Below are 25,718 nucleotides of genomic sequence, written 5' to 3'. Positions count from 1 at the left end.
TTTATATTCTCCACGTATTTCCCCAACAGATCATAACATACGCAGCCACACACTATCTTTTAGTGATAATGGATAATGCCAATGGTAATATGTTACTGTTGGATGGCATTCGCCCCCCCCCCCCCCCCCACCGCCAATGAAATGGAGCTTGATCCCAAAAACAGGTGTAAAAAAGGTAAATAAACAGGAACAACATGAATTCAACATGAATTAATTTTGAACTTAACGGATTTTACAAAAATGGCGTACTATACCTTTTATATGGACAATAGATGTTCTTTATGGTAAAACCCATTACAATGAGATGAAAGATTTATTACGTACAACTGACAAGTAATAAGGTCTTGTCTTATCGGTGTTACCAGCACTATCATTATCTTTAATATTTTATTAGTTATTACTAAAGAAGTAAATATATATCTCATATAAAGTAGGTTGTTTGAGAATATACTTTACCTTTCCAGCAGTCTCTTCTTTATTGGATTGCAGCGATATATACACCGATAAATAAAATCGTAATAAAAAAAACATGTCTTCTTCAACTGTGACAATCATTCCATCTCCAACTGACACAGAGGCATTGGCAAATAGAATTAATTTCCATACAAGAGATGCTCATAATAAAATAGATAAAAAGATGACTCTTAAATTGGCCGTGGCTTTAAGACACGGTGACATTTATAGACAAGGTATATTAACTTATTATTATATCTTTCAAGCAGTAGAATCGGAAATTAATTATCTTTTATCATTTAATACTGACGCTACCAAAGAACAAAAAAGAACAGGCTCTCTTTTATCTAAAATTTGGTTAACAGAATTTAATAGAACTGATAAGTTATTCAAAGACTTGAAGTTATTATATTCAGATAGATTCCAAAATGATCAAGATTTGCTAAATTTCATTAATGAAGAATTTAAACTGATTCACCAAAATAAGAACTCAAAACTATATCAATTTGTTAATTTCATTCATATTTCAATTCAAACAAATCCATGTTGCATTTTAGCTTATTGTCATGTCTTATATTTAGCCCTTTTTGCAGGTGGTAAAATTATTAAATCAAAAATTTATAAAAATTTAGGATTCTTACCAAATTTTAATCATCTCTCATCAAAGGAATTATTTAATAACGCAACTAATTTTTTCCAATTTACTGAAAATAGTGATAGCCTTGAAGGTATAAATTCTATTTCCAATGAAAATAAATTGAAATTGAAATTTAAAAGAAATTTCGAATTAAATACAAGATCAAATTTGAATGAAAATGAGAAATTAACCATTATAGAAATTGCAAAACAAATATTCCAATGGAATTTAGAATCAATGGAAGAATTGGGTCAAAGGAACCAAAAGGAATTAATGAACCTTTTCAGTTTCAAATTGATCAATTATCTTTTTGAAGAATGGAAATTTAATGATTCAATAAAGAAAAATTTTAAGGCAATATTAATGTTCGTGATACTACTACTACTAATTCAATTTTTTGTTAGCCGCTCACTGTTTACGTAACAAAAGAAAACGTCATTATACCCATTTAAATATATATAAATATATATATATTTTCTTCAATAAGTAATTAAATATAAACGCTCTAATGCAAAAAAATCATTAAGGCGTTGGCTAGTTATGTTGCTTCGCAATTTCTTTTAATTTAACTACATTACATTATAACAACATAATATAACTTTATATATATACATGTGTGGTGTTTTCTTCATCAGTATCACTATAATCTCTTTCATCAACGAATATATAAGTGAACCGTTCCAATATGGGCCTACATACCTACCTACCTTGTGAAAGTTTCCTTTTTTCAGCCCTTTGTCTCTTTCTTCTTTTTCTCAGTTTATGCTTTTTCATCTTCTTCCTCCTTTTCCTTAACACAGAATCTAAGTGCATTTCGACATTCGATAAATTGGTCACATCATTAATAACAACTTGCTCCGCATTTTCGATCAATGTACGACCGAACATTGGAATCATATTTGAAATATCATTGATATTACATTGAAACTTTCTATCTAATCCTAATGCTGATTTGGATGATAATTCAAATATATCATTAGAATTTATTAATCTTGATTTGGATAAATTCATCATAGTTGATATCATAGTATCATCTCCATGATGGTGGTAGCTTTGATTTGTGTTCTTTAGTTGTGTTGATAAAAACCTTGCATTTCCCTTCAATATCGACAATGGCCGACTTGCTGGCATCCTCGAGAAAAACAGTGGTAACATTGGAAGTCAATATATAAACACAGCGATATGATATGCGAGCTCTCCGTATTTCTACTCCTTTGCTTGGTTTGCCTTTCACAAATTTTTTATTCAAAGGGACTGTAGGCTACAATTTTATTCATCTGTAAAACTTCATGTACAATTCCTCAATCAGTTTCCAGTTTTTGGCTTTCCCTTATAATTATTATTGTCCAAAATTCGCGTATTGTCTATGGAAAACGTATTTAATGATTTTTGGTTGGTAGAGAAACACTAAACAAAAGGAAACAAGAATAATCGCTTACAAAAAATCCTAGAAGTGGACCAAATAATAAGAGCAACGATTACATAAGGTTTATCATATCCTTATTTCCCTCTTCCTTCATTCAATTGCTGGGTCCCTCTTCCACTTTTTGTCTCCCGTTATGCTTTGTCGATGTGTTTCTCGCCTACCGACCGCATACCGTTCACGATTACCAACAACGCTATGCTTCACACCGAATCCTCGCAACTTTCGAAATAATGCTCATGTTTCTCACCATTCATCAAGATCTCTGATGGGGTTTGTTAGAAACGCACTAGGTTTAGATCCTAAATCATCTCCAGATGATCCGACACCAGAAAATAGGTTCCATCCTTGGGATCAATCACCTTGTCAAGATTTGCGTGAACGTGCAGCTAAAATCAGAACTTTAGCTCATTGCCCCGTTACAAACAAAGAGATTAATTATACTTGTCCAATCTCTGGAATTCCAACTCATCACTCTAAAAATGCTTGGGAAATGGATGAGAATTATCATAGCAATAAGATCTATGAAATTTTGAAAAAAGTTAATATATATGAACATGATTTAAGAAGTGGTAGACCATTCCCTGAGTTCGTATTCCCACAAGATCAAGATTTTGACCGTATGATTAATATGACCAATTGGGATCTCTTCTTATATACAAGATCTTTTTATTCAATGGATACAGAATTTCAAATGGCTGCTGTAACTAAAATGTTGAGTTATCCCATAACCATAGGATCCATTTTACATCAATTTTCTCCATATTCTTTACAACCAAAGGGTCCCATAACATTAGAAGGACTAAAATCAATGGCTGCCTTAAGGTATACATTATATCCCTTCCATAATAAATCATTTATGACTTTAACCAAGAATCGTCCCATGAGAATTTTCCTATTAGGTGCAAGGGCAGAAGCTCAATTACCTGGGCATATATGGAAACAATTACAATATTTATTCCCAGAACAAAAATTTGAGTTATTTTTCATTGGTCCCGAGGCGTATTATGATAAAGAAAAGAAACAATATTTGAAGCTAGATAAACCACTGATACAAACAATTGATGATACTTTGAAATTAACGTTTATTACTGAATATTTCCATACTTTACATGAATCTCAAGATTTATTCCCCTATGATCCTTATATGGATGTATTTTTCATTTTCCATCCAGGCTTCTCTGCCATTGAAACTACTGAACATTGGATGAACGACACAATGAAATCATTATTAGAGACCCAATGTGCAATTTTCAATACTGGGTTTAGTCGCAATGATATGTTGAATGATATGAATATATTAGATGAAAAGTATAAAAATGATCTGGACATATTAATGAAACCTGTGAAAAATGTTTTCGGTAGTACTAAATGGGAATTGAATGATTTAAATCCACAAGACGTTTATCAATTTAACATGTATATTGCTGGATTTAGAGGTAAAAGGTATCCAACGGTAGAACTGTAACCCTATATATATATAGATATTATACATTCCAGCTTCATCTTAAAGACAACAAACTGTAAATATATGACTTCTCTCGTCCAAGATAATGATAAAATAATGGTATAGACTAAATAAATCATTATGGGAATTTGCTGTAGCACTGATAAATAATAAATACATATTCTCTCATGATTATATATATAATATATATCAAGTATTATCGCTTATCCAGGCGTCAAGCTGAGAAAGTTCTTAACGGGCATGTTCGTAGACCATCTTTGTTAAAAAGGAATACTTTTTCCTCGAAAATGGTTGCAGTTCAGTGCATGAACTCCGTTTTCATAGAAACAACAGTTGGAAAAATAAGGCACAGATTATAACAATAAAGCAATCGACTTAACAATAAACTAGTCAATAATAATATATAAACTAATTAAAGAGAAGCAGAGCCGCTCAAGTAATAATGTTGCTGAATCGTATCTTATCAAAGAATGTTAAACTCTCCATTAATCGTGCGTTTCATTCTAATACATTGGAATATGCTAAAGCAGCTACCTTATCTCCATTAACTTATAACAAGGACTCAGTTCAATATAAAATTCTATCCAATGCTCTTAATAAATGGGTTCCAAAGAAGGGCTTTACTGATGAAGCAATTACAAGTTCGTTGAATGAATTGGACCTTTCATCATCATTGTTTTCTGTCCTTGGATCATCAAATAGCCCCTCGATTTTCCGTTCCATTTCACCTGCTGTTATGGAATTACTTAAATTCCAATTGGTCTCTAAAAGATATCAATTAACAGAAAATATAACACCATACATTGAGACTGCGAAGGATAAGTTACCATCTTTAGAAACACTATTGATTGAAAGATTGAAAATGGATCAACCACTTAATAATCAATTATCAAGTTTATTTAATCAATTGATTATTCCAAGTCCATTGTTATTTAACGTTGCATTACCTGAATTATTTAATCTATCAGATGATTTAATATATTTTTCAAATGAAAAGGATCATCACGATATGGCATGGTATGCCAAAAGATTAGGCGTTAGTTGCGCATATGTCAGTAGTAAATTATATATGGTCAAGAATAATGGAGAAAATTTCGACAAGACCATTGATTTTGCAAAGGATAAATTACACCGTATTATGAATTTGGGCGAATATTATAATAATACAGAGGAATATGCATGGTATACTTTAATGGTCTCAATGAACCTTGTTAAAGCGAGATTGGCTAGAGGTTAGAAGAAAGAAAAAAATACCCGAAAGCAATATATAATAGTGACGATTTGTTTCAAGTGTGAATATGATATATATAGACTATATATTATATGTTTTTTGACTTTACTAAAAGTTGACCTATTGACGCATTTTTAATATTTCACTTCTAACGTTGTCTAATTCTTGCTGTTTGTTTTTAATATTGTTTTCACAGCGACTTATTTCAGTTTGGATAAATTCTAATCTTTTATCGACATTTGAATGAGCTTCTTCCTGATCTACAGGTAAAAGGACATTCCCTGTCAATTTATAAACCTGTGATTCACTTGGCAATTGATTGAATTCCTCTATGACAATTTTATTTTCTTGTAATTGAGTTTCTAATTTCTGTCTAGCCATGATCAAATCTTCTAGTTCACCTTGTAAAACTTGGTATTTAGATGGTAAATTGGAAGCCATTTTTTCGTCTTCAGTACAGTATTTTACTATATCCCTATTATTATATCTGTTAGTGAATGGAGGATCCCTCGCTACGACAATGGAGGAATGATAAGCATCTTTTTGTCTTGAATTTGAGATGAGTACAATAGACGATAAGTAATTAATTTTTCATTTTGTCGTCAATTGCTAACTGTCGACGCTAACTAACTTTTTTCCAAGACGGAAAAAGGTAGGCAGAAATGCAGAAATCGACAATACAAAGATGATGTTGGAATACATTGCTACCTTAATGAGTAAGAAAATACCATGAGGTAGAAAATACGTCAAAAATAAAGCCTCCATCTTATCATGGTTATTTTGTCAGTGGGAACCAGTCTAAATCTTGGAAACAAAACATGTAAGAAATAAGCGCAGGTGGTTTAGTGGTAAAATCCAACGTTGCCATCGTTGGGCCCCGGGTTCGATTCCCGGCTTGCGCAACTGAATTTCTTTTTTTCGAAATCTCACATTATTGCACCCAGACACCAAATACACACTTAGATGTCATTGATGTTTAGAAGAAACACACCAAAAGGATATAAAGAATAAATAGCAGTAAGATCTTGGTCCAAATGAGTTACATATTTCTTTACATCGTTGGTCCTGACTCAAATATATTACCTGGACATAATGCTAGTATGTGTTACCGCTGATAAGACACTACATGGTCCTTTTTCTTTTTTACTTCTCGTTGGATAACTCTACTGACAATCGAAAGTTCTTATGAATCTTCGACACCTATAAATAGTTCAAACAATGGAATGAATTTGTTGAACCAAGACATGAACTAGACTTCCCTATATTAGCAGAAAATGAAGATTCACTACAACCATCACCTTTACCAGTTGTGAAAATACAAGAAATAAACTTTGATAATTATGATAAAATCATCGTCACTACAAGTCTGATGAATCCATTATTTCCCGAAGATCTTTTGCCATTAGTTTCAGTAAGTAACATTAGCACGACCTTGACTTTGAACCCAGATCAACTCATGGGAAATGAAGGTAAGCATTCGTGGAATTATAACGAAAATTTTCCAAATGAATTTGATCCATCGGATAAAGACATGAAATCGTCAGAAAAATCATACGATTTCAACTTCCCCATTTTTGCCATTGACAGGACTTTAGTAATTTCCATTCAGGAAAACTTCTTGAAAATATCCCCAATCTTTTCAAATGTGATCAGTCAAACTCTAGTACAGGCACTCCCATTAAATAAAGAAATACTAATACTTGGAACTTCAGATAGAGTTGCTGTTATGAGAAAGATCTCGAACGAAATCGACACTTTGGAGCCACCTGAATTTGTTACAGGCTTCATTGGATCATTAATCACCGAATTAAATTTACATAATGCTAAGTATAATTTTGATGCCATTATTGTCCCTAGTGAAGGCCCAACTGGATTTGAAAAACTAAATTTAACAATAATGCAGGATTTAATAGATATCTTCAAAAATGAATGGAACTACCTCAATATCGATTCAAAAGTATATACTGAACAATGTTATCGTCACTGGAAATTAGCAGGTGCCGCAATAGGTGCACAATCTGGCCTTTACATATAATCTGGTATTAGTTATACATCTCTTATCTATAACGATCTCTGTGATGATAGTGAAATATATAGATTACCCGTGAGGTTAGTTATATTAATTTTTAATGTACATATCATGTGACCCCAAAGTTCATGGTTCATGAAGAATTGTTTAAGGTTATTTATGTATAAAATTACTTTTTCGTTGTTGATTGGTTATTATGATGCAGAGTTTTATTCTTTGCTTTATTTTTATTCAGATAATTCTCCTTCGCCTCCTTCTTCTTCATCTTCGCCTAAATCATCGACTGTCATGACAGTTTCTGGGTTATCATTCTGTGTATATTTCCTTGCAATTCTTGAACTCCTACCTACGTTTTTAGCTTCGTCTCTTGCTCTAGCTTGAACGTCTTTCAATTCTTTAGCAAAACTTTTACGAACTGTTCTATTACTAAAAACATCCCATAGTTTCAAACCTTTATTAACACCTCCGACAACCATAGTACCTGCTACTTCGATATCAGGCGAAAATGAAGTAGTCAATACATTACCAACATCAAAATCACGAGATAAAACCATACCTGGGCCTTTACCTGCATTATTATTTACACCGTCTCCCAGTGGGAATTTCCATAACTTGACAGCTTTTTCTCCCATGGCACCTGTGCTCATTAAACCAGGAATAAAGCTGTTAGTAGATAGTGTTGAAATACCTGCATCATGAGCCTTAAGAGTCCAAACAGGTTTGGAATTTTCATTATTTCTAATATCAAAGGAATAAATATTACCAGAATCGGTACCACACAATATTATGTTTTCATTGGCAAAGGTAGTGCATTCAATTTCTTCACCTGACATGACAGACCAATATTTGGACATTTCCTTTTCATTAGAAATTCTAACATCTGATAAGGCAACACGAGAATCATACCCACCAGTCAATAGGATAGAGCCATTAGTAGGGTGCCATTCTGAGGCGGAAACATTTTTACCGCTGTGCACAGAAGCCAAGGAGCGTGCTGTTTGACCATTATTTAGATCCCATAGCTTAACAGTATGGTCTGCTGAAGTAGATGCTAAAACAGCACGGAACTGTTTGTTATGCGATAGAGATAGAATGGCATCAGTATGATGTGTGGTTATATGCTCTTGCTTTTTTGGTTTCTTCTTATTTTTTTTCAAGCCTGCTAACGAATTTTCTAATGGTTCACCTAAAATCATGTCTGGGAATGCTTTATCTATACAGTCTAAGTTCCAAATTTCAATTTGTGGGTCAAATGTACCAATAGCAGCAAAGTTTGCAATATCATTTTCATTGGAGCCACTGTTAGGTCTATAATTAATCCATTCGACACATAATGGGAAAGCTGGTAGCATTAAATCATGATGAACATAAAGAGCACTATCACGAACCATACCCTTAGCAACATCTGCATCCAGTTCATCACCTTGTTCAACAGGAATTTCATTACTATGAAACCCTGCACCATCATCATAGACATAAACATCTAGGTATGAAATATCATCTTCTGTTCTAGTTGCAAGGATTAAGTTATCAGTTGGGTAAACCTGTAATTCTTGTTTTTCTTCAACTGTATCTTCTTGTGTTGGCAATGAGATATATGGATCTTGACCATCTTCACCTTCGTGAAATTTAACATCTGAATCATTAGATAACCCTGGGAACATGGTTACATCTTCACCTTCCCCATTTTGTGCTTGTTCATCATTATCGTGGTTTTCCAAGTCATATTCTTTCATGTCATCATCGACTTCCAATTGGTTTTTGAGGACATTGGCGTCATGCTTACTCTCAATGGCTAAGTCATCTTCCTCGGCGGATGCTGCTGCTGCTTCTCCTTCTAACTCAGCTTTAACATCATCTAAGTTCAAGTTGGCTAAATTTTCAATTCTTGCCAATTCTGCATCATCTAACTCATATTTTTCAGGAAATTCAGAGGTAAACCCTCTTGGAACCCAGTTTGTAGAAGAAATCATTGGTTCTTAATGCAGTTTGCTGTTTTGCTTGTTTTGTATGCTATCTAGATATCTTATCTCATTGAAGCTACTTTTTCTTTACTGTGTCTAACCTTACGTACAATTTTTTGAAGCTCATCGCATCTCGTTTTGATATTTTTTTGTTTTTTAAATTTTGAAAAATTTTCCAAAATTGCACTCGTTAACAGTGATGATTTAAAAGTTGAGTATGGGAACTAAAAAGAAAGATAAAGGTACCATAAAAAAAGCTTGTAAGTGAATTTATAACGTAAGGTAGATGACTAACAAGATCGTAACTGGAATATTCAATTCAGCGGATAAGGGAACGCACAACTATCAATTGTGAGAAGCTTTTTTTTAACGGCGAAAGATGGACGAAAAAAAGTTGCAGGATTTGTTGAAATTACTGCAGATAAACAATGGAGACTTAACGAAGTTGAACGCACAACAACGTAAAGATATGAAAGATTATAAATTTTGGAAAACTCAACCGGTTGCTTCGTTTGATGAAAAAATTGATACTGAAGGTCCGATTGACGCTACAAAGAAACCAGAGGATATTCCTGATGATCCGTATCCATTATTAAATGAGTTCGAATGGTGTAATATCAATATCGATGATTCGCAACAATTACAAGACGTGTTTGTACTATTGAATGAAAACTATGTTGAAGATAAAGATGCAGAATTTAGATTCAACTATACTCCAGAATTTTTCAATTGGGCCTTAAAGTCTCCAGGTTGGAAAAATGAGTGGCATGTTGGTGTCCGTGTCAAGCAAACTCAAAAACTGATCGCATTTATTTCTGCCATCCCAATCTCGTTACAAATAAGAGGTAAGACGATCACCAGTGTAGAAATTAATTTCCTTTGCGTTCATAAACAATTAAGGTCAAAGAGGTTGACACCAGTTTTGATTAAAGAGATTACAAGAAGAGTTAATAAACATGATATTTGGCAAGCGTTATATACAGCAGGAATAGTACTACCATCCCCGGTAAGTACTTGTCGTTACACTCATCGTCCCCTAAATTGGAGTAAATTATACGACGTGGGGTTCACTGATTTACCACCAAATGCTAGCAAGGCCCAAATGGTTGCCGAATATACAGTCCCAAATAAAACTAAATTAAATGGATTGAGGCCCATGACTATGGATGATATCGATGAAGTTTATAATCTATTTGAAAAATATCAATCAAGATTTGATTTAATCCAAACGTTTACCAAGGATGAATTTAAACATTGGTTCCTTGGGCATGTTGAAAAGTCAAATCAAGAACAAGACGTAAAGAAGAAAATCGTTTTCTCTTATGTTGTTGAAAACAAGGAAACAAACAACATTACGGATTTCTTTTCCTTCTATTCATTACCATTCTCAATTTTAAAGAATCCAACCTATAAAGAGCTTGGTATTGGTTATTTATATTATTATGCCACTGATGCAGATTTCGAATTCAATGATCGTTTTAGCCCAGAAGCTACCAAGAAGTTAAGGAAAAGATTAGACGAGCTGATCAGTGATGCATTAATATTGGCTAAACAAGCTAACATGGATGTATTTAACGCGCTGACCTCGCAAGACAATACCTTATTTTTGGATGATCTAAAATTTGGAGCAGGGGACGGATTCTTGAATTTCTATGTCTTCAATTATAAAGCATTCCCAGTTACAGGCGGGTTGAAAGAAGATAAATCATATGATGTCGAGAAACGAAGTAATGTTGGTGTCGTTATGCTTTAGGGAATTTGTAGTCTAGACTATATAACTAAACTCTATCTAAATCTACGAATGCACAAAAAGTTGTTATAAAAACTAAAGATACTATTTATTGGAATTTCTGTATAAGAATAGGAATTGTAATATGTAAGTTGTCGAGGGTAAGCACATTTGGCTGGGCAATGTTTCAGAGACTCAGTAAAAGATAATTACTATAATTGACTTTCATCCGATAGTTATTATAAATTTTCAAATCCGTAAGAAAAAAAAAATATGTTATACTAAAGGTATTAGCATCTACTAAAGCGCCAAGATAAAAATAGAAAACCTTTTACTATTGAAAGAACCAAATTTTTACGTAAAGAAAAGCTGAACTGTTTCAAAAGGTAGGTCGACATGAATGGAGGCTTACACCTGACTGCTGGTCAATGAATTATTTAAGTTGTCTAATTTCCCCATCCCTGCAAGCGCGCGAAATGGCATAACGTCACAGTAACTTACCAGCCACCTTAAAAAAAAAAGATACCTACAGATATAGACTACGAGATGGATTTATGTTTGAAACCAGCATTTTTATCTTTACATCTTGGGTAAATGTGTGATTAATTAGTTGCTAAATATAAAATCCTAATAATGATGGCTTGGCAAATCCAAATGTAGATTTTTTCTCTAATAGCCCCATGTAGAATGGCCATCTCAGACAGATGTCGACCCCACACTATATAAGGAACAACCGAAAGAATGAAACAAAGACCTTTCAATCTTTTACGAATTTGGAGAAAATACTTTCCAAGAGGTGGTGGCAAAAAATAATAATATAAAATTCAAGATCAAAATGAAATTTAATCCATCTAACATATTACTTACAACATTATTTGCCTCTGCGTTCGCTAGGCAAGACACGGGATCTCTTGATTCTGATGATACAACGACGAACAATGAAGATTCAAACTTTGAAGTCAATTCTCTTGAAGCGGGCCAAAGCTCTTTACCTATCACAACTGATGAGTCTACTGCCGCTACTATAAGAACACAAGTTGCAAACTCTCAATTGGTCCAAACAACGAATGTCATAAATACGAATGGTAAAGTGAACGCAGGTTCTTATGCCGTTGGTCCAAGTACAACCATTATAACCACTGATGAACAAGGCCAAACCACTACTAAACTTCTCTGGTGGATCCCTGAAACTACCGCACCAGTATCCTCAGTTGCAACTATTGGCGTAAGTAATACAAAGCATAGTTCCCAGATTACTAGCAAAGCTTCCCGTACTACAAATATTTTAGCATCTTCCACTTCAACGAGGAACCCAGATGATGCATTAACCACAGTGACCGGTGTCAATTCTTTAGGAGAAACTTATACGTCAAAGATATGGTGGTTACCAAGTACAGCAACAGCAACTTCAATTGGAAGTGAAACTGAAACCGAAGAAACTAATAAAATAATAACGAGTTATTCAAAAAGTTTATACCTAACTACCTCAGGATCAAAAGTGGAGACTTTGACGACTAGTTTTGCCACGACTTTTCTAAAGAAGGAGTTGACCAGCAGCAGTAGTGGTAGTAGACGTTCTACGAATGCTACGATCGCGTCGGAGAATGGTGGCTACAAGAATATTGATGAATATAGATATCAAGGTCTTGCCTTAGCTTTCGTGGCATTGTTTCTTTAGATCTTACGCAGTAAAGTAAAGGAATACGTAATACATATAAAATATATTTAATTTGATACACATTAATATTTTTTTCTTCTTTGGAGTTGATTAACTACCTATGCACTTTGGATAATTCATGATCATTTAATAAGATGTTGCGACATGTAGCGATGGGACGAGTACCCGCGCTGGGAATGACGGACGATCCGGGGAATCGATCTTTCAAAATGTTGCGGTTCAGGACATAGGCGGAAAATCAACCTTAATTTAATCCCTGTATTGATATAGTCTAGTTATAAAAATGACTAAGCTAATAGGAATGTTGGAGTTCATAAACACAGGAAAGCGAGAAAAGAGACATTTCAAAAGAAGAGAATAGTACATTGCATTGATGGTGTTAGTTCATAAGAATACACATATATTCCAACACGATTTTAGATCAGTGTCTTGTGCCTTTTTCAACAGATACCCCAATCCATATTCGAGTCATGTTCTATCTATAGATACGTTATCTCGAAGGGTAGATACTCAAGATGGTAAACTATATACAACAAGATTACTGAAGAAACAGGGGAAACTACCAAGTTGGACGAGTAGTTTGATTGGAAGAGTGAGTGATTCATGGATTATTGAATATTCTGTTATCGATCCTAAATTACAAAAAATGGAAACTTATACGAAAAATCTCGATCATATTAAAATTTTAAAAGTGGAAGAGTATACTACATATTACTATGATTCCAAAAATCGTAACACAGTGGTAACTAGTGAAGTTAAATTTTCCAGTGGATTCCATTTGGGGATTAAAAATAAAATAGAGAATTGGTCACGTTCTAAATTTGATGAAAGTGTTAAGAAAAGTAGAATGGGTATGTCATTTGTAATGCAAAAATGGGAAGAGCAAAAAAGTATAAAATTGGATGAGGAAACAAGTACCATATAGCCGCATATTGCGGTTACTGAATGACAACAAGAAAAGAACAGAAAAGAAAAAAAAGCAAAAGAAGGGCAAATAACAGATTATGAATTTTTCCCTTTTCGATATATAGACTTATACACGTATATATTCCATGTATATCAACTCACTTATATTCCATGTAGATATATTAAAGTCACTCTCAAAAATATATGTTGAATCTCGAGGAGGGGTGGCAATTAGGAAATTGTACAATATACTTATTGAGAGAACCTACCTCCGAGAAAAATAGAATAAGATAAACTTCCTTCAGTAAATTACAGATCATGACAATTCAGCTTTAAGAACAAATAGACTTGTCTGATATTTTTCTTCTCATGATAAAACAAGAGCTCATCAGGTAATAATACTTTCCAGGAATCACTATTAACGAAAACAGCCGAACACCGCACCCAATTTTTTTTCAATTTAATTTTTACTTCCTTCTTGACATTCAACATTGAAACTGAGATTCACAAATACATAACTTCATTGATGAATACGACAAATTTGGTGAGGAATCTTTTTTTTTATTGGTACTCGACATATAGATTGTTAGTATTACTTTTGTTGGAAATCTTAAAAGATAAATAAAAAACCAAACAAAAAACAAATTTATCATAAAGAAAAGTACAAAAATATGTCTTGGGATGATGAAGCTGTCACTGGGTCCATGGGTATGGATGATGAAGAAGTTCTATTAGAATCTTGGGATGCCGAGGAAGAACCAATCATGGAATCGTGGGATGCTGAAGTGGTGCCAAAAGAAGAAACAAAACCAAAATCAAAGGCTTCTACTTCGGGTACAAAGAATAAGAATGGTAAAAAGAGTAAGGAAACGACACCCGGTATAGCTCTTGATGCACTTGATCCAAAGATGCGTAGAGAATTATTGAAAAAGGCAGAGTTGGAATCTGATTTAAGTAATGCTGCTGATTTATTAGGGTCATTAGATTTAGCTGAAGAGCATCCAAGAGCCCGTCAATTGAAGGAACAACAAGAGGCTGCATTATTAATGATGAGTCAACCAGTATTAACTAAGGAAACTGAGTTTGATGTTCATCCATTATTCCAAGCTGAAACTAAGAAAGATTATCAAGATTTACGAAAGGCATTATCTAAATCCATTGTTAAGATGCATGATAAATCACCGCTAAATTATTCTTCATCATTAGCCATTGACTTGATTAGGGATGTAGCTAAACCAATGTCCATTGAGTCAATCAGACAAACTGTTGCCACTTTAAATGTTTTAATTAAGGAAAAGGAGAAAGAAGAACGACAAGCTCGTCTAGCCCGTGTTAGAGGTGGTACAGCAACAGGTGGTGCTGGTAAGAAGAAGGCTAAGGTGAAGACCAATCTTGGTGGTGCATTCAAAAAGGATCAAGATTTTGATCTAGATGATATGAACTACGACAATTTCGGTGATGATGATTTCATGTAAGAGCGATTAGGATAGAAAAAGCTAAGTTTTTTTTAGTTAAATTAGATTGCTACATAAAGGGGAACGGTATCATATATATCATATATTTTACAAGGCATAACCGTTAATTGACGGCAGTATCTACATCTTGAGTGAAATGAGCTTTTAAAAAGGATATGTAAAATAAAAAAGTATCCATATCACATTAATAATCTAGTCTACAAGTAAGTAAGGTAGCTTTTGAAAGATGGTAACTTCAGATTTCGATCTGGGAGCGTCACGGTTCCTAAACGTCACACTCTAACATGTCACAAAATCAAATTAAAACAAAAAGCTGGCGTTAGCGCCCTTAACACCCATACATTCAAAAGGCATAAAAAAACGGACTTTCCATAGCGCCGCCCAAGGGGCCGAGAGGGAAAGAAGGGCATCTCGGAACTTGAAAGCGAGGGAGGGTGGGGGGATTCAGTTCCTTGTTTATGTTGTACGTGGGATTGTCAAGGCATAAGTTGCCAGGATCTTCAAAGCGATGGAATGGGAAGGTGGAAAGGCTAAGCCTTTAAGCTGAATACCTCCATGTTTAAATCCCCCCACTCAGTATAAAACACCCTCTACTATATGTACCCCATGTATATGACGCAGCATATGCCATGTATTCACTCAATGAGTTCAATATGCCAACAACTGTAGCGTAACGTGAACAATTCTTTGGTCGAATATGCTGGCTAAGAAACGGAATGAATGGAACCAAAAGAAATGCACTGGACACTAACTATATAAAGCAAACATTTATTACTCCCCCCTCATGGTTCAAACTAGAAAACAACTCCTATCCTTTGAGTTGAGAAAAACAAATACAAAAACAAATTACAAATTATAATTCACAAAATACAAATTACAAAATGATTCCTCCATTCGGACCATGCTACATGAAAGACTCAAAAAGTCACCAATTACCTTATAATCAAAAACCTACTTTGACAAATATGCTTGATTCTGCTAAATATACACTAGAAAAGCCATTCCACAATTTTCATCGTCGTAATAGTCATGCAGATAGAGGAAAGAAGGACAAACATGAAGAAGACCATGAAAAGGACACAAAACAAAATACTATGGCTGCCACCACAACAAGGACAATTCTGACTAGTACTACCACTGCTGGTACAAACAATGACGACAACGATTATATTAATTGCGATCATCAAGAATGTACCGCAATTAACTCTGATATTATAGAAAATAAACCATTCGAAACCAAGGACTCTAATTATACCTCTACATCAAATGACAATGACAAGGACCATATATCATTAAATGAATCATTAAATTCAAACCACGCTTCAAAGTAAAAACAAAAAAAGCTGTAACTAATAAATCAAAATCAAAAAATTCAAAAAATCCAAAAAATCCAAAAAATCCAAAAAATCCAAAAAATCCAAAAAATCCAAAAAAAAATAACACAACAGAAACTATCAAGTATATTCTGAACTCATTTTATATTCATTTACTTCCCAATATAATAAGAATATGTTTTAGCTATTATGTATTGTCAATATAAAAACTTTCAATTCTTTTCAACAAAAAAATGTTTATATATCATTATTTTTATCAGTGCATTATACATCTTCAATAGGTCGCCTGTCTTTCGCAACTCTCTTGATAATTTCTAAATAATTGTACGGAACATACCCCATATCGCCGTTCTTAGTACGTACTTTCCACCATTCAGAATCTCTACCAAGTGGATCTTGTTTACTTATTATTGCCATTAAATCTCCTTTACTTAATTGAAGTTCCATTTCAGGATTCTCTGGAACAAATTTATATTTGGCTCGAGCAAATTCTAAATTATTAGGATCTATACTCATACCACTTCCATCTTCATATCCCTCCTCATCGTCTTCTCTTCCCCCTTGCCCTCTCAAATTCCCATATCTTCCTCTTCCACCACTAAGTCTACGACTATTATTTTTATTGACATTCTCAATGAATTTATTTAATAAAAAGGGGAAGCCAAATACTCCCATTAAAAATATTATTAATGGTTTCATTGAGATTTTCCTTCCTCTTTTTTTTGTTTGTTCAAATTGACCATTTGCTCCTCTCACTTGATGATCATCATTACCATCAGCAAATTTATTAAATTCATCAAGTAACGATCTTTGCCTTTTGTTTTTCGTTATCGAGTTACCTAATTTGCCTTTAGTAATGAAATAAAGAAGCTTCTTCAAAACTTTCATTATCGTGAAAATACCAAAAAAGGATCCTAAACTATCTTTCAAATAACTAAATTGCTCAGCAACTGATACCATGGTGAAAAATGAATTATGTGTAGCTAAATAACTTGATTCTAACATTTGAGCAAACCCGGTAACTGTGCCAATTATACTTTCAATTAATTGGAATGTCGCTCTAGTGGATTCACCAATATCATTACTAATCCTTCCTCCCATACCTCCATCATACCCATATCCGTATCCACTATTGCCTCCTAAAATTCCACCCATATTATTATTGTATCCATAACCATATCCACCACCAATACCACTGGTACCAGCGCCGTATCCATAGCTATTATTAAAACTTGAATTACCGTATCCATAAGGTAAATAAGATGTACTGTTCATAAGATTCATATTATTATTATTGGTCATACCACCATCATACATATTATTGTTATATCCACTATTATGATTCGGATTATTATTACCATTCACATTCGTCATCAAACTCGATGGTCTCTCTGGTAAACTTAATGGTGTATTCTCATTATCATTATCATTATCATTATCATCTCCTCTATGTGTCCCGTCATTAATATTAATATTAGCAGTATTATTATTGTTATTGCTATTCCCAGTTCCCTCACGCGGTATTACAGTAGGGAATTCGCTACCTGAATCTATATCATATGCTTTTGTTTCCCATGGTTTGGGTCTTGGAATCGATGTCATAGGGTAGAAATGTTACGTTACGTTATCTTTGACAAAATATTTCCTATCACAAAAAAGGACTATTATTATTATACTATACTAATAGATCTTTGACTTTCTTTTCTTAACATCTTATAGGTTCTATGCAATGCAATGAAGTTACAGCAACAGGTTTACTATTTGTTTGATGTCTGAAATAGTTACCACACATGGAGTCTAGGTAAGTTTATATAACATATAAGTGGGCTATTGACGGCTTTTTGTTTTTTGATTTTTAGTTTTTGCCTCTTCGGCGTTAATTGCGTGCACGACAAATTATGGAAATATATATACTTTCCTAATTAAAAAAGTTGAATATGTGAAAATATTGTCGTAGAATGAGTATAACATTATCATAAAACGTTTATTTTACCAGATAGGTTATAGTATGTGATAGTTTACAAAGAAATAAAAACAATAAAATACATGAAATTTATGAAGCTTTACTAGTCAATATGAACTGGCTGTACGTGGAAATTCAATTGGAATCCTGTTTTACCACTAGAAAGTGAAGATGTGGGTATCCTTCTTGATTGAGTTTCTAATTGTTCATCTTCACTTTCATAACCATCATCATGATCATCACCGTCCTCTTCTGCACTACTTGGTTCTATTTCTTGACTGTTATAACGGAAATCTTCCAGCTGTTCTTGTGTTACATTCAATTTTTTCTCCTCCTCCGAGAAATAAGAGTCATCAACGTATTCTCTAGATTGAAGACTCTGGTCTACTTCCTCTTGTTCTTCTTCATCATCAGAATACTCATATTCATCCTCATATTCTAAGTCTTCCTCTTCTTCTGCTTCGTTAGTTTCTCCCTCCGACGTTGTTATCTTAGTAAAACTCGTATTTAAATCAGAAATTGAATCATTTTGTTCTTCAATTTTTTTCAACTCTCTGCTAGAAATTCGGGCTAACCTTTCTTTCCTTTGATTTGAAACAGGCCTTTCACTTTTACTTTTATTTTTATTCTTGTCCCCACATTTTGCTCTGGTGCTCTTCTTTTTCCTCTCTTTTTGTTCAATAGTCAGGTCTGTCAACATTTTCTGGTAATTTCTGAATTGCATTTCCATTTCTTTCAGCTTCATTTCCATGGATTCATCATTCGTTTCCTTCTTTGATGTCTCTACAGTATTATCAATACCTCTTGACCCAGATCTTGATTCGTTAGAGTATTTTTCTTTCTTCGTATTCTTCTTACTTTTCTTCATCTTTTTATTCGTCGCATTATGTCGTTGCTGTTGTTGTTGACTAAAAAAACCTAATAATATCTTATCTTCAATTAAATTTTTCTTAGAAATTGAATTAATCAATTTTTCATTTTGTAATTTCAACTCATTAATCTCTAATTCTAATTTCTTAATCTTCAAGTCAATGACCTCCTTTTCTTCACTGCCATTACTGATCTCATCAATATTCATATTCATATTAATAAAGCTATTTCTACCATTAGTGTTGCTACTGCCGCTATTCCCACGCATTGCCATTCCAACAGGAGAAGACCTCATCATTCTATTACCCATCATTCCATTGTTAACACCATTTTGTGACGCAACTTGATCATACCAATCGATATCATAATCTGTTGAAGTAGAGGATATAAAACTATAACGGTTTTTACTATTATTATAACCGCTACGAATATTCTCATTCATTCCAGCGTTTCTTAATTGATTACCATGTGTACTAAGTGTATTATATGGTTTGGCAAAGCCATTCATATCAACTAAATCTTGTTGAATTTGATTTTCATGTTGTTCTTCTAATGGGGTATATAACGTGGTTGCTGTGGAACTCATTCTCATTGAATTGCCACGATAAACATTAACATTAGGCTTTTCAGGAATGGCTTCCTTAAGATAATCAGAATATAAAGGATTTAAAGTGTCTCTTTCATAGGTTGGTTCCATCTGTAAAGGTAGCAATGATGACGATGATATTGTCGAAGATGGCTCATTTATTTCCGTAACAATTTGCTGTTGTTTCACATCTCTAATATCATCATTATTAGTTCTCTCACTTGTATTACTCTCTCTTTCATTGGTAATCTCGCTATGTTGTTCCATATGTATTGGAGTTGATAAAGGTTGGCGATCTTTAAATGACGATTCAAGTTTTTGTTGAAATTGCTCTAGACTCTCCTTTATGGTTAACTTAGATTTAGACTTAGATTTTAATCCGTTTGTATTGTTGGATTTAGTTCCGATTGAATCGTTTTCTATAGCTCGTGTTGACGGTTCCACTGTAGGTGAGCTGTTCGTAACGATAGATCCTTTCATTAACGCTGAAAGTAATGGTAAGGAAGCCTTCGAAATATTCGTTGTATTTGAATGTTTGGTAGCAGGAGAAAAATATTCACGTTTAAACATTGTAGGTTTATTTGCATTGTTGTTAGCAGTTGCACTAGCACCATGAGTAGGATTATTGTTGTTGCTGAATAATGGGAGCATTACAGGAGAATTCGGTAAAAACGTATCCGATTTCCTTCTCTCTTGCAATTGTGATGTTGTTGTCGAAGTCCCACTAAAATTTATTTCGTTTAATTTAGACAACGATGTTCTATAAAACAAAGAACTATCCAATTTCAATTTTGTTGGAGATGCTAATAAATGTTTGAATCCGGCTGGACCGTTGTTGTTAATAGCGTTGTTATTTGGATCATCTAAGCATAGTGAGATAGGTGATAAAGATGGTGATAATTGGAAGGGTTTCAAAGGTGGAGTATTCATGGTTCAAACGTGTTCTAGCTATGTTAGGAAATGTATTGTTACCTAACAATTTAGTTTTGTATTTCAAAGAGTGAATAAGCTATGGTTTTTTTCTACCTATAGGGCACCTTCTGGGATTGAGTAACTTAACAGATTAATTGCTAGAGTTAAATACCTTCCCTGGAGAATGGTGACGTGCTACCTCTAAAATTTCCAATAAGCCTAGATCTTCCGGATATCAAAAAACGGGAAATGCTATAGAAGTGGCTATCTTAAAAAAGATTAAACTAGTAATGCCAATCTTTAATGTTCACCACCTCAATTGCTGTTAGCTCTATACTAGGTATTGTACAAAACAAAACTATTCTCAATAGCACAAGTTATTACTGTTTGCTAATGAAAATCAAATAACGTTAATTATTAACTTTGTGATTCAACAAATGATCTTTTCCAAATTTTTCATTGCCCTATTTACATATTTCCTGATCCGGAACTGCCACATCCGCGAAGACAAATCAACTTGAATTACTAGCAATTCAATAAAACCACCAACACTGGTTGCAAGGTGGTAAAGGTACCATTATTACACTAAAATCAGAGCTCCAAAAAACGAATACTTTTAGGTACGTAGTGGATGGATGGGCTATATATCGAACTTTTCCGTGACTCACTAGGACCTTGAAGAAGGCCCGGGTCATGATACTTGGATGTAAGGAATTCCCATGCATCTTATTAGCCCAACGTTGGACTTTAAAACCAGCAGAACATTAAAATTGTTTCATACCATAATTGATTATCTCTGAAGAATCAATACCACCACCTTTCTAAGATTCGATTGATTGAACACTGACATTCCCCAGAGGACTATGTATGAAAAATATGATGAATCTCATGGTTTTAAGTTCACCAGCATTAACCGATCTTCAGGGAGTGCGATGTAACAAGAGGTAAATTTGAATTGACTAGTAGCTTATTAGTTGACGATATAACATTACCATCAGCCGCCTTAGAAAACGAATAGCATAAAGAAAAGCTGTGCTGATAAATTAGAGGTTTAGGATACGGGCACCAGAAACAATATCACGCCCTTAATGTCTCTTAAATAGCTAGTAGGCTTTCTAACATCTTATGCTCAAAGTGCTGAGGTCGCTGTTTCCTGTCATAGTACGAGGGCCTTTATATTTTGGTAAGGGAAATTCCCACTTTATTCTGTTTCATAATATAATAGTATGAAAATTGTATTACTGTCTCTACAGTGTAAATACGATCCAATCATTTTATGTTGCAAAGAGACATTCTTGCTAAATAAGTTAACTGACACGGCATGAAACGTTATTAAATATTTCTAAGATGGTGTTTTATCAGATATTTCAAGAACTTTTCGTCATGTTTCATACTTATCCTACAAAAATTACCGGAGGGGTCATATCGAAACGAAATGGTTAAAATTACCTTTCTTGTCCAGTCAACTAACTATATTCTTGGCGAGATATTATTTATACTTGGGTCATTGATTTGTTATAGTTTTCACCTACTAGTATGGGCAGTTTTGCCATTATATCTTAATTAAGCTTAGATATTATATAACCATCGATCAGACCTTGGAATTTATTATTGTTAGCTTAAGGTGAACGACGTTAGCTAATTACAGATAACATGACTTTTTTTATAGCAGAAGTTTCTCTCTCAGTGAATTACTAGCAAGACTATATATGAATTCTTGCCAGCAAACTTTGGGAAAAAAGTATGATAATAAATATATCTATAGTTTATACATTAAGTTTAGTCTAAATACCTCATTCTTTCCCTTTTCCTCCTAGATAGATTCACCTTCTTAAATATGATCTATCAATGTCCAGTTGTTGGCAAACCGATGTATGCCTTAAATGAATCGTATATTAACCATTGGAAACTTGTCAAAGTACCAATCATGAATATTCTTACAGTTAACCCGTTCCATAGACCGATGAACCCTATATTTTTATATATTCTCTTTGAGGCAATTGCCATTGTTTCACCGAATTTCCTTTCATTATTTATTTTAGAGACCATGACATCAGCAGGATGTGAAACGACAGCACATAAAATACCAGCTAAGTACCCACCTACAAAACTAACTGATATTTGTTGTAATGCAGACATATCATTCTTCTTTGTAGGTAATCTTGCGTAGATGGCTTCGACAATTCTTTCAAATGACGTAAACTTACACATTGTATAAGGAATTTGTCTACACCAAAGTGGAGTAATCCCCTTATAAAATCCTTTAATACCTTCTGCCGCATACATCTTTTTCATTCCTTCTACGACGTTATTACAGAAGGGTGGCATAGTTGTTTGTTGTTTGACTTTAATGGCTTCAAATGGGCATAACATTATATCAGCAAAGAATTCCGCAGATGCAGAAGCCATCAAATAAATGGATGTTCTATACTTATAGGCCATTTCTTCATTTTTCACCAAAGTAGTGGAATAAAATCTTTTAAATAATTCATAGCCACCATATTTCCCTGCCCCTTGTAATGAATAACCAATTAACGTTGCCCCAACACCTGTGAAAAGTTTCGAAATACCTTCATTCTTAATGATTTTTAGAGCCCCATCTATGTTGGATTTATATAATTTAGAATTAACTTGTAATCTACATTTGACTAAATCTAATGGAGTCACTGATGAATGAGTGGGACCACAAGCTATAATACCACCTAATGTACAAGCGGCATAATATTCCTTTGTGAACATTTGTATTTTTCGATCCGATTTGGACATCTTTGTTTGATCGTATATTTCTTTGTTGGATTCTATTTTGCCTCTGGTGGTTTGTGGAAAAGCAATAAAATGGTTTTATCCTTTCAATTTGTTAACGAGAAAAGTTATTTTATTTATAAGGTGTGAACAAAGGATAAGCACTAACTTTCCAACCGGTAAATGCAAGTTGAAAAAGAAAACTGGCAAATAAGACACAAATATACAAAATTAGTTAAGTCAAAGAATATTTTACGTACTTAATACTTTAAAGTTCGAGCAGCCTGTTAGCTTTAATTTTTTTGTCATATAATAATTTCGCTCACTCACAACCCCCTAAAAAGGTTTATTTCTTCCACTGTAGCCGCCCAGGTGGAGTTCGGACGTCATCCCGACTCTGAAAAATCTGAAAAATCTGAAAAATTCGCAAAAGTGGCGGTCGTTAACTCCGAAAGGAAATAGTGTTGTTAAGAAAGAAATCCTTAACGCGAAGATGTCCCGCAAAACTTTCCGTTAGTAGGGGAGCTCTCACTGGAATGGGACAGGTCATACTGCAATTGATGTAATTATTGTTCAGATTTATTTGTTGGCATCTGATGTCCGGAACTCAGGGCTGCAGTCTTTTTCTTTGGAAAACCTGGGGTAGATGAAAATAAAACGAAGTCATCTACAATTTGAGATCCTAGATAATATGAGATTCATAGAACTATTGGAATCCTTGCAACAACATGTTTGCGTTACCTTAGAGAACGTTACCAATCTTCGACTTATTATGCTCTATGGTTTTTATATAAAATAAGTAACCTATATATTACAACTGAATGTGGTTACTTGATAACCTTGTACTGTCAATAAGAAATAATTTGAATAAGACAGGTTAAAAAAGAAAAGTAAAAAATGTATTATGTGATATTAGTTATTATAAATTTTATAGGGGAATGTAAATAAAAAGAAATAAAAAGTTGGATTATTGTTTAGTAGAATATATTATCTCGTGGAATCATTATTGTTATTAGTAACCCATGGAAAAAATCATATCGTTTGAGCACTCTGAATATTAAATGGAGGCAACACATCAAAAAGATTGGGAAGAACAAATTGGTAACGTTGAAGAATATTTGAAATAAAAGCTGCTTTTGTTTCTTGAGTGCTTTTCAGACTAGATACGGAATATCATTCTTGTACCTGTTCATGACATTCTTATGGGCACTAAAGTAGAAAACGAAGAAGAAAACAAAAATGCTTAAAAATACTCCGATGTCTTGCATTGATGGCTATGATGGTGTCGTTGTAAAGTTGGGAAGAATTGACTTTAGTAAAACCGTATTTTGGAAATGCTTTTAGTTATGAACTGGTTTATAGTTGTTTCCAACTAACTTGTTTTTTCCAATTAGTCGAGAACGTTTAGGTTATGTTACCTTTTATATAGATGTAAAGATATGGATCCTTTAAGCTATCATTAGGGGAGAGCATGCGTTTCAAGTAACCGATATATACCAATGAAAATAATCAACATCATTTAACCCAAAAGGGAAACTAGGCAGCTTACGTAAAGGTGGCGTTACTTAATTACGTAAAGGTACGTACTTACTTACTTACTTCTGTAGTTATGTTTGGGGACTGAGAAAAGTTGATACTGAACAATCAGAAGATAAATATGAACCGTTCTATCTGGCTTGAGTTTACGCGGCATATTCCAAATTGGAGTTTCCAATCATAATCTTGAAAGAAGTGCGGTAACAGAGCACACAGGCTCGCCAAGAAGGCAAGCTGCCCTAATTCATTCAATTATGCAAGGGATCTCCTGGAAGTTGTTTCTCCAACTTTTCTTTTCTCTTGTCCTTAAAAAGATGCTTGGGCTTTAGGCAAGTGTCAGTAAATATATTCAGGACAAATTACTCAATAAAAAGACGATCCGATTTCCGTCTCGCGGTATATCCGTAAAACACAAATAACCGCATTTTTTTGATTGTGATGCCATACCATAGACTTTCTTTTAACAAGAACCGTACTAAAATGTTGCCATTAAATAGTAACGGTTTTAAAAGGTCTCACCCCTTAGCTTTTACCTTCAAGTGATGATAGGTTACCGTGAACAGAAAGGTCTGCTCTAAGATACTGCACGTACATATTGAACATTTTAAGTACTCATTTGGTGACCCATTTGTTAGAGAAGACAGCTACCCACTCAGTAACCATGAGATAACAGGATGTGTCCCTAGTATCAGACCATCTAGAGGAAAAAAACCGGAATCGTTTGACCGATAAGATGCAAGCTCACTACTGCCAGTTCAATTTGTCGGCGTATTAATATGTTT

General features: G+C 33.9%; 15 protein-coding genes and 1 non-coding gene across 16 annotated transcripts; 9 read left to right on the top strand and 7 right to left on the bottom strand.

The window, feature by feature from the left end:
* Nucleotides 1-529: 529 nt before the first annotated feature.
* HMX1 (Hmx1p) lies at nucleotides 530-1,513 on the top strand (the record flags this gene model as incomplete). Its single annotated transcript, XM_003670462.1, has 1 exon — nucleotides 530-1,513. The coding sequence occupies one exon, from the start codon at nucleotides 530-532 to the stop codon at nucleotides 1,511-1,513; it is 984 nt and encodes a 327-aa protein (XP_003670510.1).
* Nucleotides 1,514-1,789: 276 nt separating this feature from the next.
* QRI5 (mitochondrial 37S ribosomal protein mS38) lies at nucleotides 1,790-2,245 on the bottom strand (the record flags this gene model as incomplete). Its single annotated transcript, XM_003670461.1, has 1 exon — nucleotides 1,790-2,245. The coding sequence occupies one exon, from the start codon at nucleotides 2,243-2,245 to the stop codon at nucleotides 1,790-1,792; it is 456 nt and encodes a 151-aa protein (XP_003670509.1).
* Nucleotides 2,246-2,649: 404 nt separating this feature from the next.
* MSS51 (Mss51p) lies at nucleotides 2,650-3,981 on the top strand (the record flags this gene model as incomplete). The annotated part of the gene is made up of 1 exon (XM_003670460.1): nucleotides 2,650-3,981. The coding sequence occupies one exon, from the start codon at nucleotides 2,650-2,652 to the stop codon at nucleotides 3,979-3,981; it is 1,332 nt and encodes a 443-aa protein (XP_003670508.1).
* A 442-nt stretch (nucleotides 3,982-4,423) lies between these two features.
* COQ9 (ubiquinone biosynthesis protein COQ9) lies at nucleotides 4,424-5,218 on the top strand (the record flags this gene model as incomplete). Its single annotated transcript, XM_003670459.1, has 1 exon — nucleotides 4,424-5,218. One exon carries the CDS (start codon nucleotides 4,424-4,426, stop codon nucleotides 5,216-5,218), a length of 795 nt encoding a protein of 264 aa, XP_003670507.1.
* A 114-nt stretch (nucleotides 5,219-5,332) lies between these two features.
* On the bottom strand, nucleotides 5,333-5,653 carry YKE2 (tubulin-binding prefolding complex subunit YKE2; the record flags this gene model as incomplete). Its single annotated transcript, XM_003670458.1, has 1 exon — nucleotides 5,333-5,653. One exon carries the CDS (start codon nucleotides 5,651-5,653, stop codon nucleotides 5,333-5,335), a length of 321 nt encoding a protein of 106 aa, XP_003670506.1.
* A 390-nt stretch (nucleotides 5,654-6,043) lies between these two features.
* Nucleotides 6,044-6,114, top strand: NDAI0Etrna15G. The gene has a single exon. It is a non-coding gene; the product is annotated as a tRNA-Gly (tRNA).
* A 467-nt stretch (nucleotides 6,115-6,581) lies between these two features.
* Nucleotides 6,582-7,247, top strand: PBA1 (Pba1p; the record flags this gene model as incomplete). The annotated part of the gene is made up of 1 exon (XM_003670457.1): nucleotides 6,582-7,247. One exon carries the CDS (start codon nucleotides 6,582-6,584, stop codon nucleotides 7,245-7,247), a length of 666 nt encoding a protein of 221 aa, XP_003670505.1.
* Nucleotides 7,248-7,468: 221 nt separating this feature from the next.
* Nucleotides 7,469-9,214, bottom strand: PWP1 (rRNA-processing protein PWP1; the record flags this gene model as incomplete). Its single annotated transcript, XM_003670456.1, has 1 exon — nucleotides 7,469-9,214. One exon carries the CDS (start codon nucleotides 9,212-9,214, stop codon nucleotides 7,469-7,471), a length of 1,746 nt encoding a protein of 581 aa, XP_003670504.1.
* Nucleotides 9,215-9,584: 370 nt separating this feature from the next.
* NMT1 (glycylpeptide N-tetradecanoyltransferase NMT1) lies at nucleotides 9,585-10,958 on the top strand (the record flags this gene model as incomplete). The annotated part of the gene is made up of 1 exon (XM_003670455.1): nucleotides 9,585-10,958. The coding sequence occupies one exon, from the start codon at nucleotides 9,585-9,587 to the stop codon at nucleotides 10,956-10,958; it is 1,374 nt and encodes a 457-aa protein (XP_003670503.1).
* Nucleotides 10,959-11,769: 811 nt separating this feature from the next.
* On the top strand, nucleotides 11,770-12,612 carry NCW2 (Ncw2p; the record flags this gene model as incomplete). The annotated part of the gene is made up of 1 exon (XM_003670454.1): nucleotides 11,770-12,612. The coding sequence occupies one exon, from the start codon at nucleotides 11,770-11,772 to the stop codon at nucleotides 12,610-12,612; it is 843 nt and encodes a 280-aa protein (XP_003670502.1).
* Nucleotides 12,613-12,985: 373 nt separating this feature from the next.
* On the top strand, nucleotides 12,986-13,537 carry UPS1 (Ups1p; the record flags this gene model as incomplete). The annotated part of the gene is made up of 1 exon (XM_003670453.1): nucleotides 12,986-13,537. The coding sequence occupies one exon, from the start codon at nucleotides 12,986-12,988 to the stop codon at nucleotides 13,535-13,537; it is 552 nt and encodes a 183-aa protein (XP_003670501.1).
* Nucleotides 13,538-14,189: 652 nt separating this feature from the next.
* Nucleotides 14,190-14,993, top strand: HCR1 (translation initiation factor eIF3 core subunit j; the record flags this gene model as incomplete). Its single annotated transcript, XM_003670452.1, has 1 exon — nucleotides 14,190-14,993. One exon carries the CDS (start codon nucleotides 14,190-14,192, stop codon nucleotides 14,991-14,993), a length of 804 nt encoding a protein of 267 aa, XP_003670500.1.
* A 1,598-nt stretch (nucleotides 14,994-16,591) lies between these two features.
* On the bottom strand, nucleotides 16,592-17,929 carry PEX13 (peroxin PEX13; the record flags this gene model as incomplete). The annotated part of the gene is made up of 1 exon (XM_003670451.1): nucleotides 16,592-17,929. The coding sequence occupies one exon, from the start codon at nucleotides 17,927-17,929 to the stop codon at nucleotides 16,592-16,594; it is 1,338 nt and encodes a 445-aa protein (XP_003670499.1).
* A 464-nt stretch (nucleotides 17,930-18,393) lies between these two features.
* MMR1 (Mmr1p) lies at nucleotides 18,394-20,676 on the bottom strand (the record flags this gene model as incomplete). Its single annotated transcript, XM_003670450.1, has 1 exon — nucleotides 18,394-20,676. The coding sequence occupies one exon, from the start codon at nucleotides 20,674-20,676 to the stop codon at nucleotides 18,394-18,396; it is 2,283 nt and encodes a 760-aa protein (XP_003670498.1).
* Nucleotides 20,677-22,503: 1,827 nt separating this feature from the next.
* PIC2 (Cu/Pi carrier) lies at nucleotides 22,504-23,424 on the bottom strand (the record flags this gene model as incomplete). Its single annotated transcript, XM_003670449.1, has 1 exon — nucleotides 22,504-23,424. One exon carries the CDS (start codon nucleotides 23,422-23,424, stop codon nucleotides 22,504-22,506), a length of 921 nt encoding a protein of 306 aa, XP_003670497.1.
* Nucleotides 23,425-24,554: 1,130 nt separating this feature from the next.
* On the bottom strand, nucleotides 24,555-24,668 carry NDAI0E04360 (uncharacterized protein; the record flags this gene model as incomplete). Its single annotated transcript, XM_003670448.1, has 1 exon — nucleotides 24,555-24,668. The coding sequence occupies one exon, from the start codon at nucleotides 24,666-24,668 to the stop codon at nucleotides 24,555-24,557; it is 114 nt and encodes a 37-aa protein (XP_003670496.1).
* Between the last annotated feature and the right edge of the window lie 1,050 nt (nucleotides 24,669-25,718).

The sequence above is a fragment of the Naumovozyma dairenensis genome, chromosome 5 (genome assembly GCF_000227115.2).
Source record: "Naumovozyma dairenensis CBS 421 chromosome 5, complete genome".
Classification (NCBI taxonomy): Eukaryota; Fungi; Ascomycota; class Saccharomycetes; order Saccharomycetales; family Saccharomycetaceae; genus Naumovozyma; species Naumovozyma dairenensis.
The sequence above is the reverse complement of the archived record's forward strand: the minus strand, read 5'-3'. Positions and strand labels throughout refer to the sequence as shown.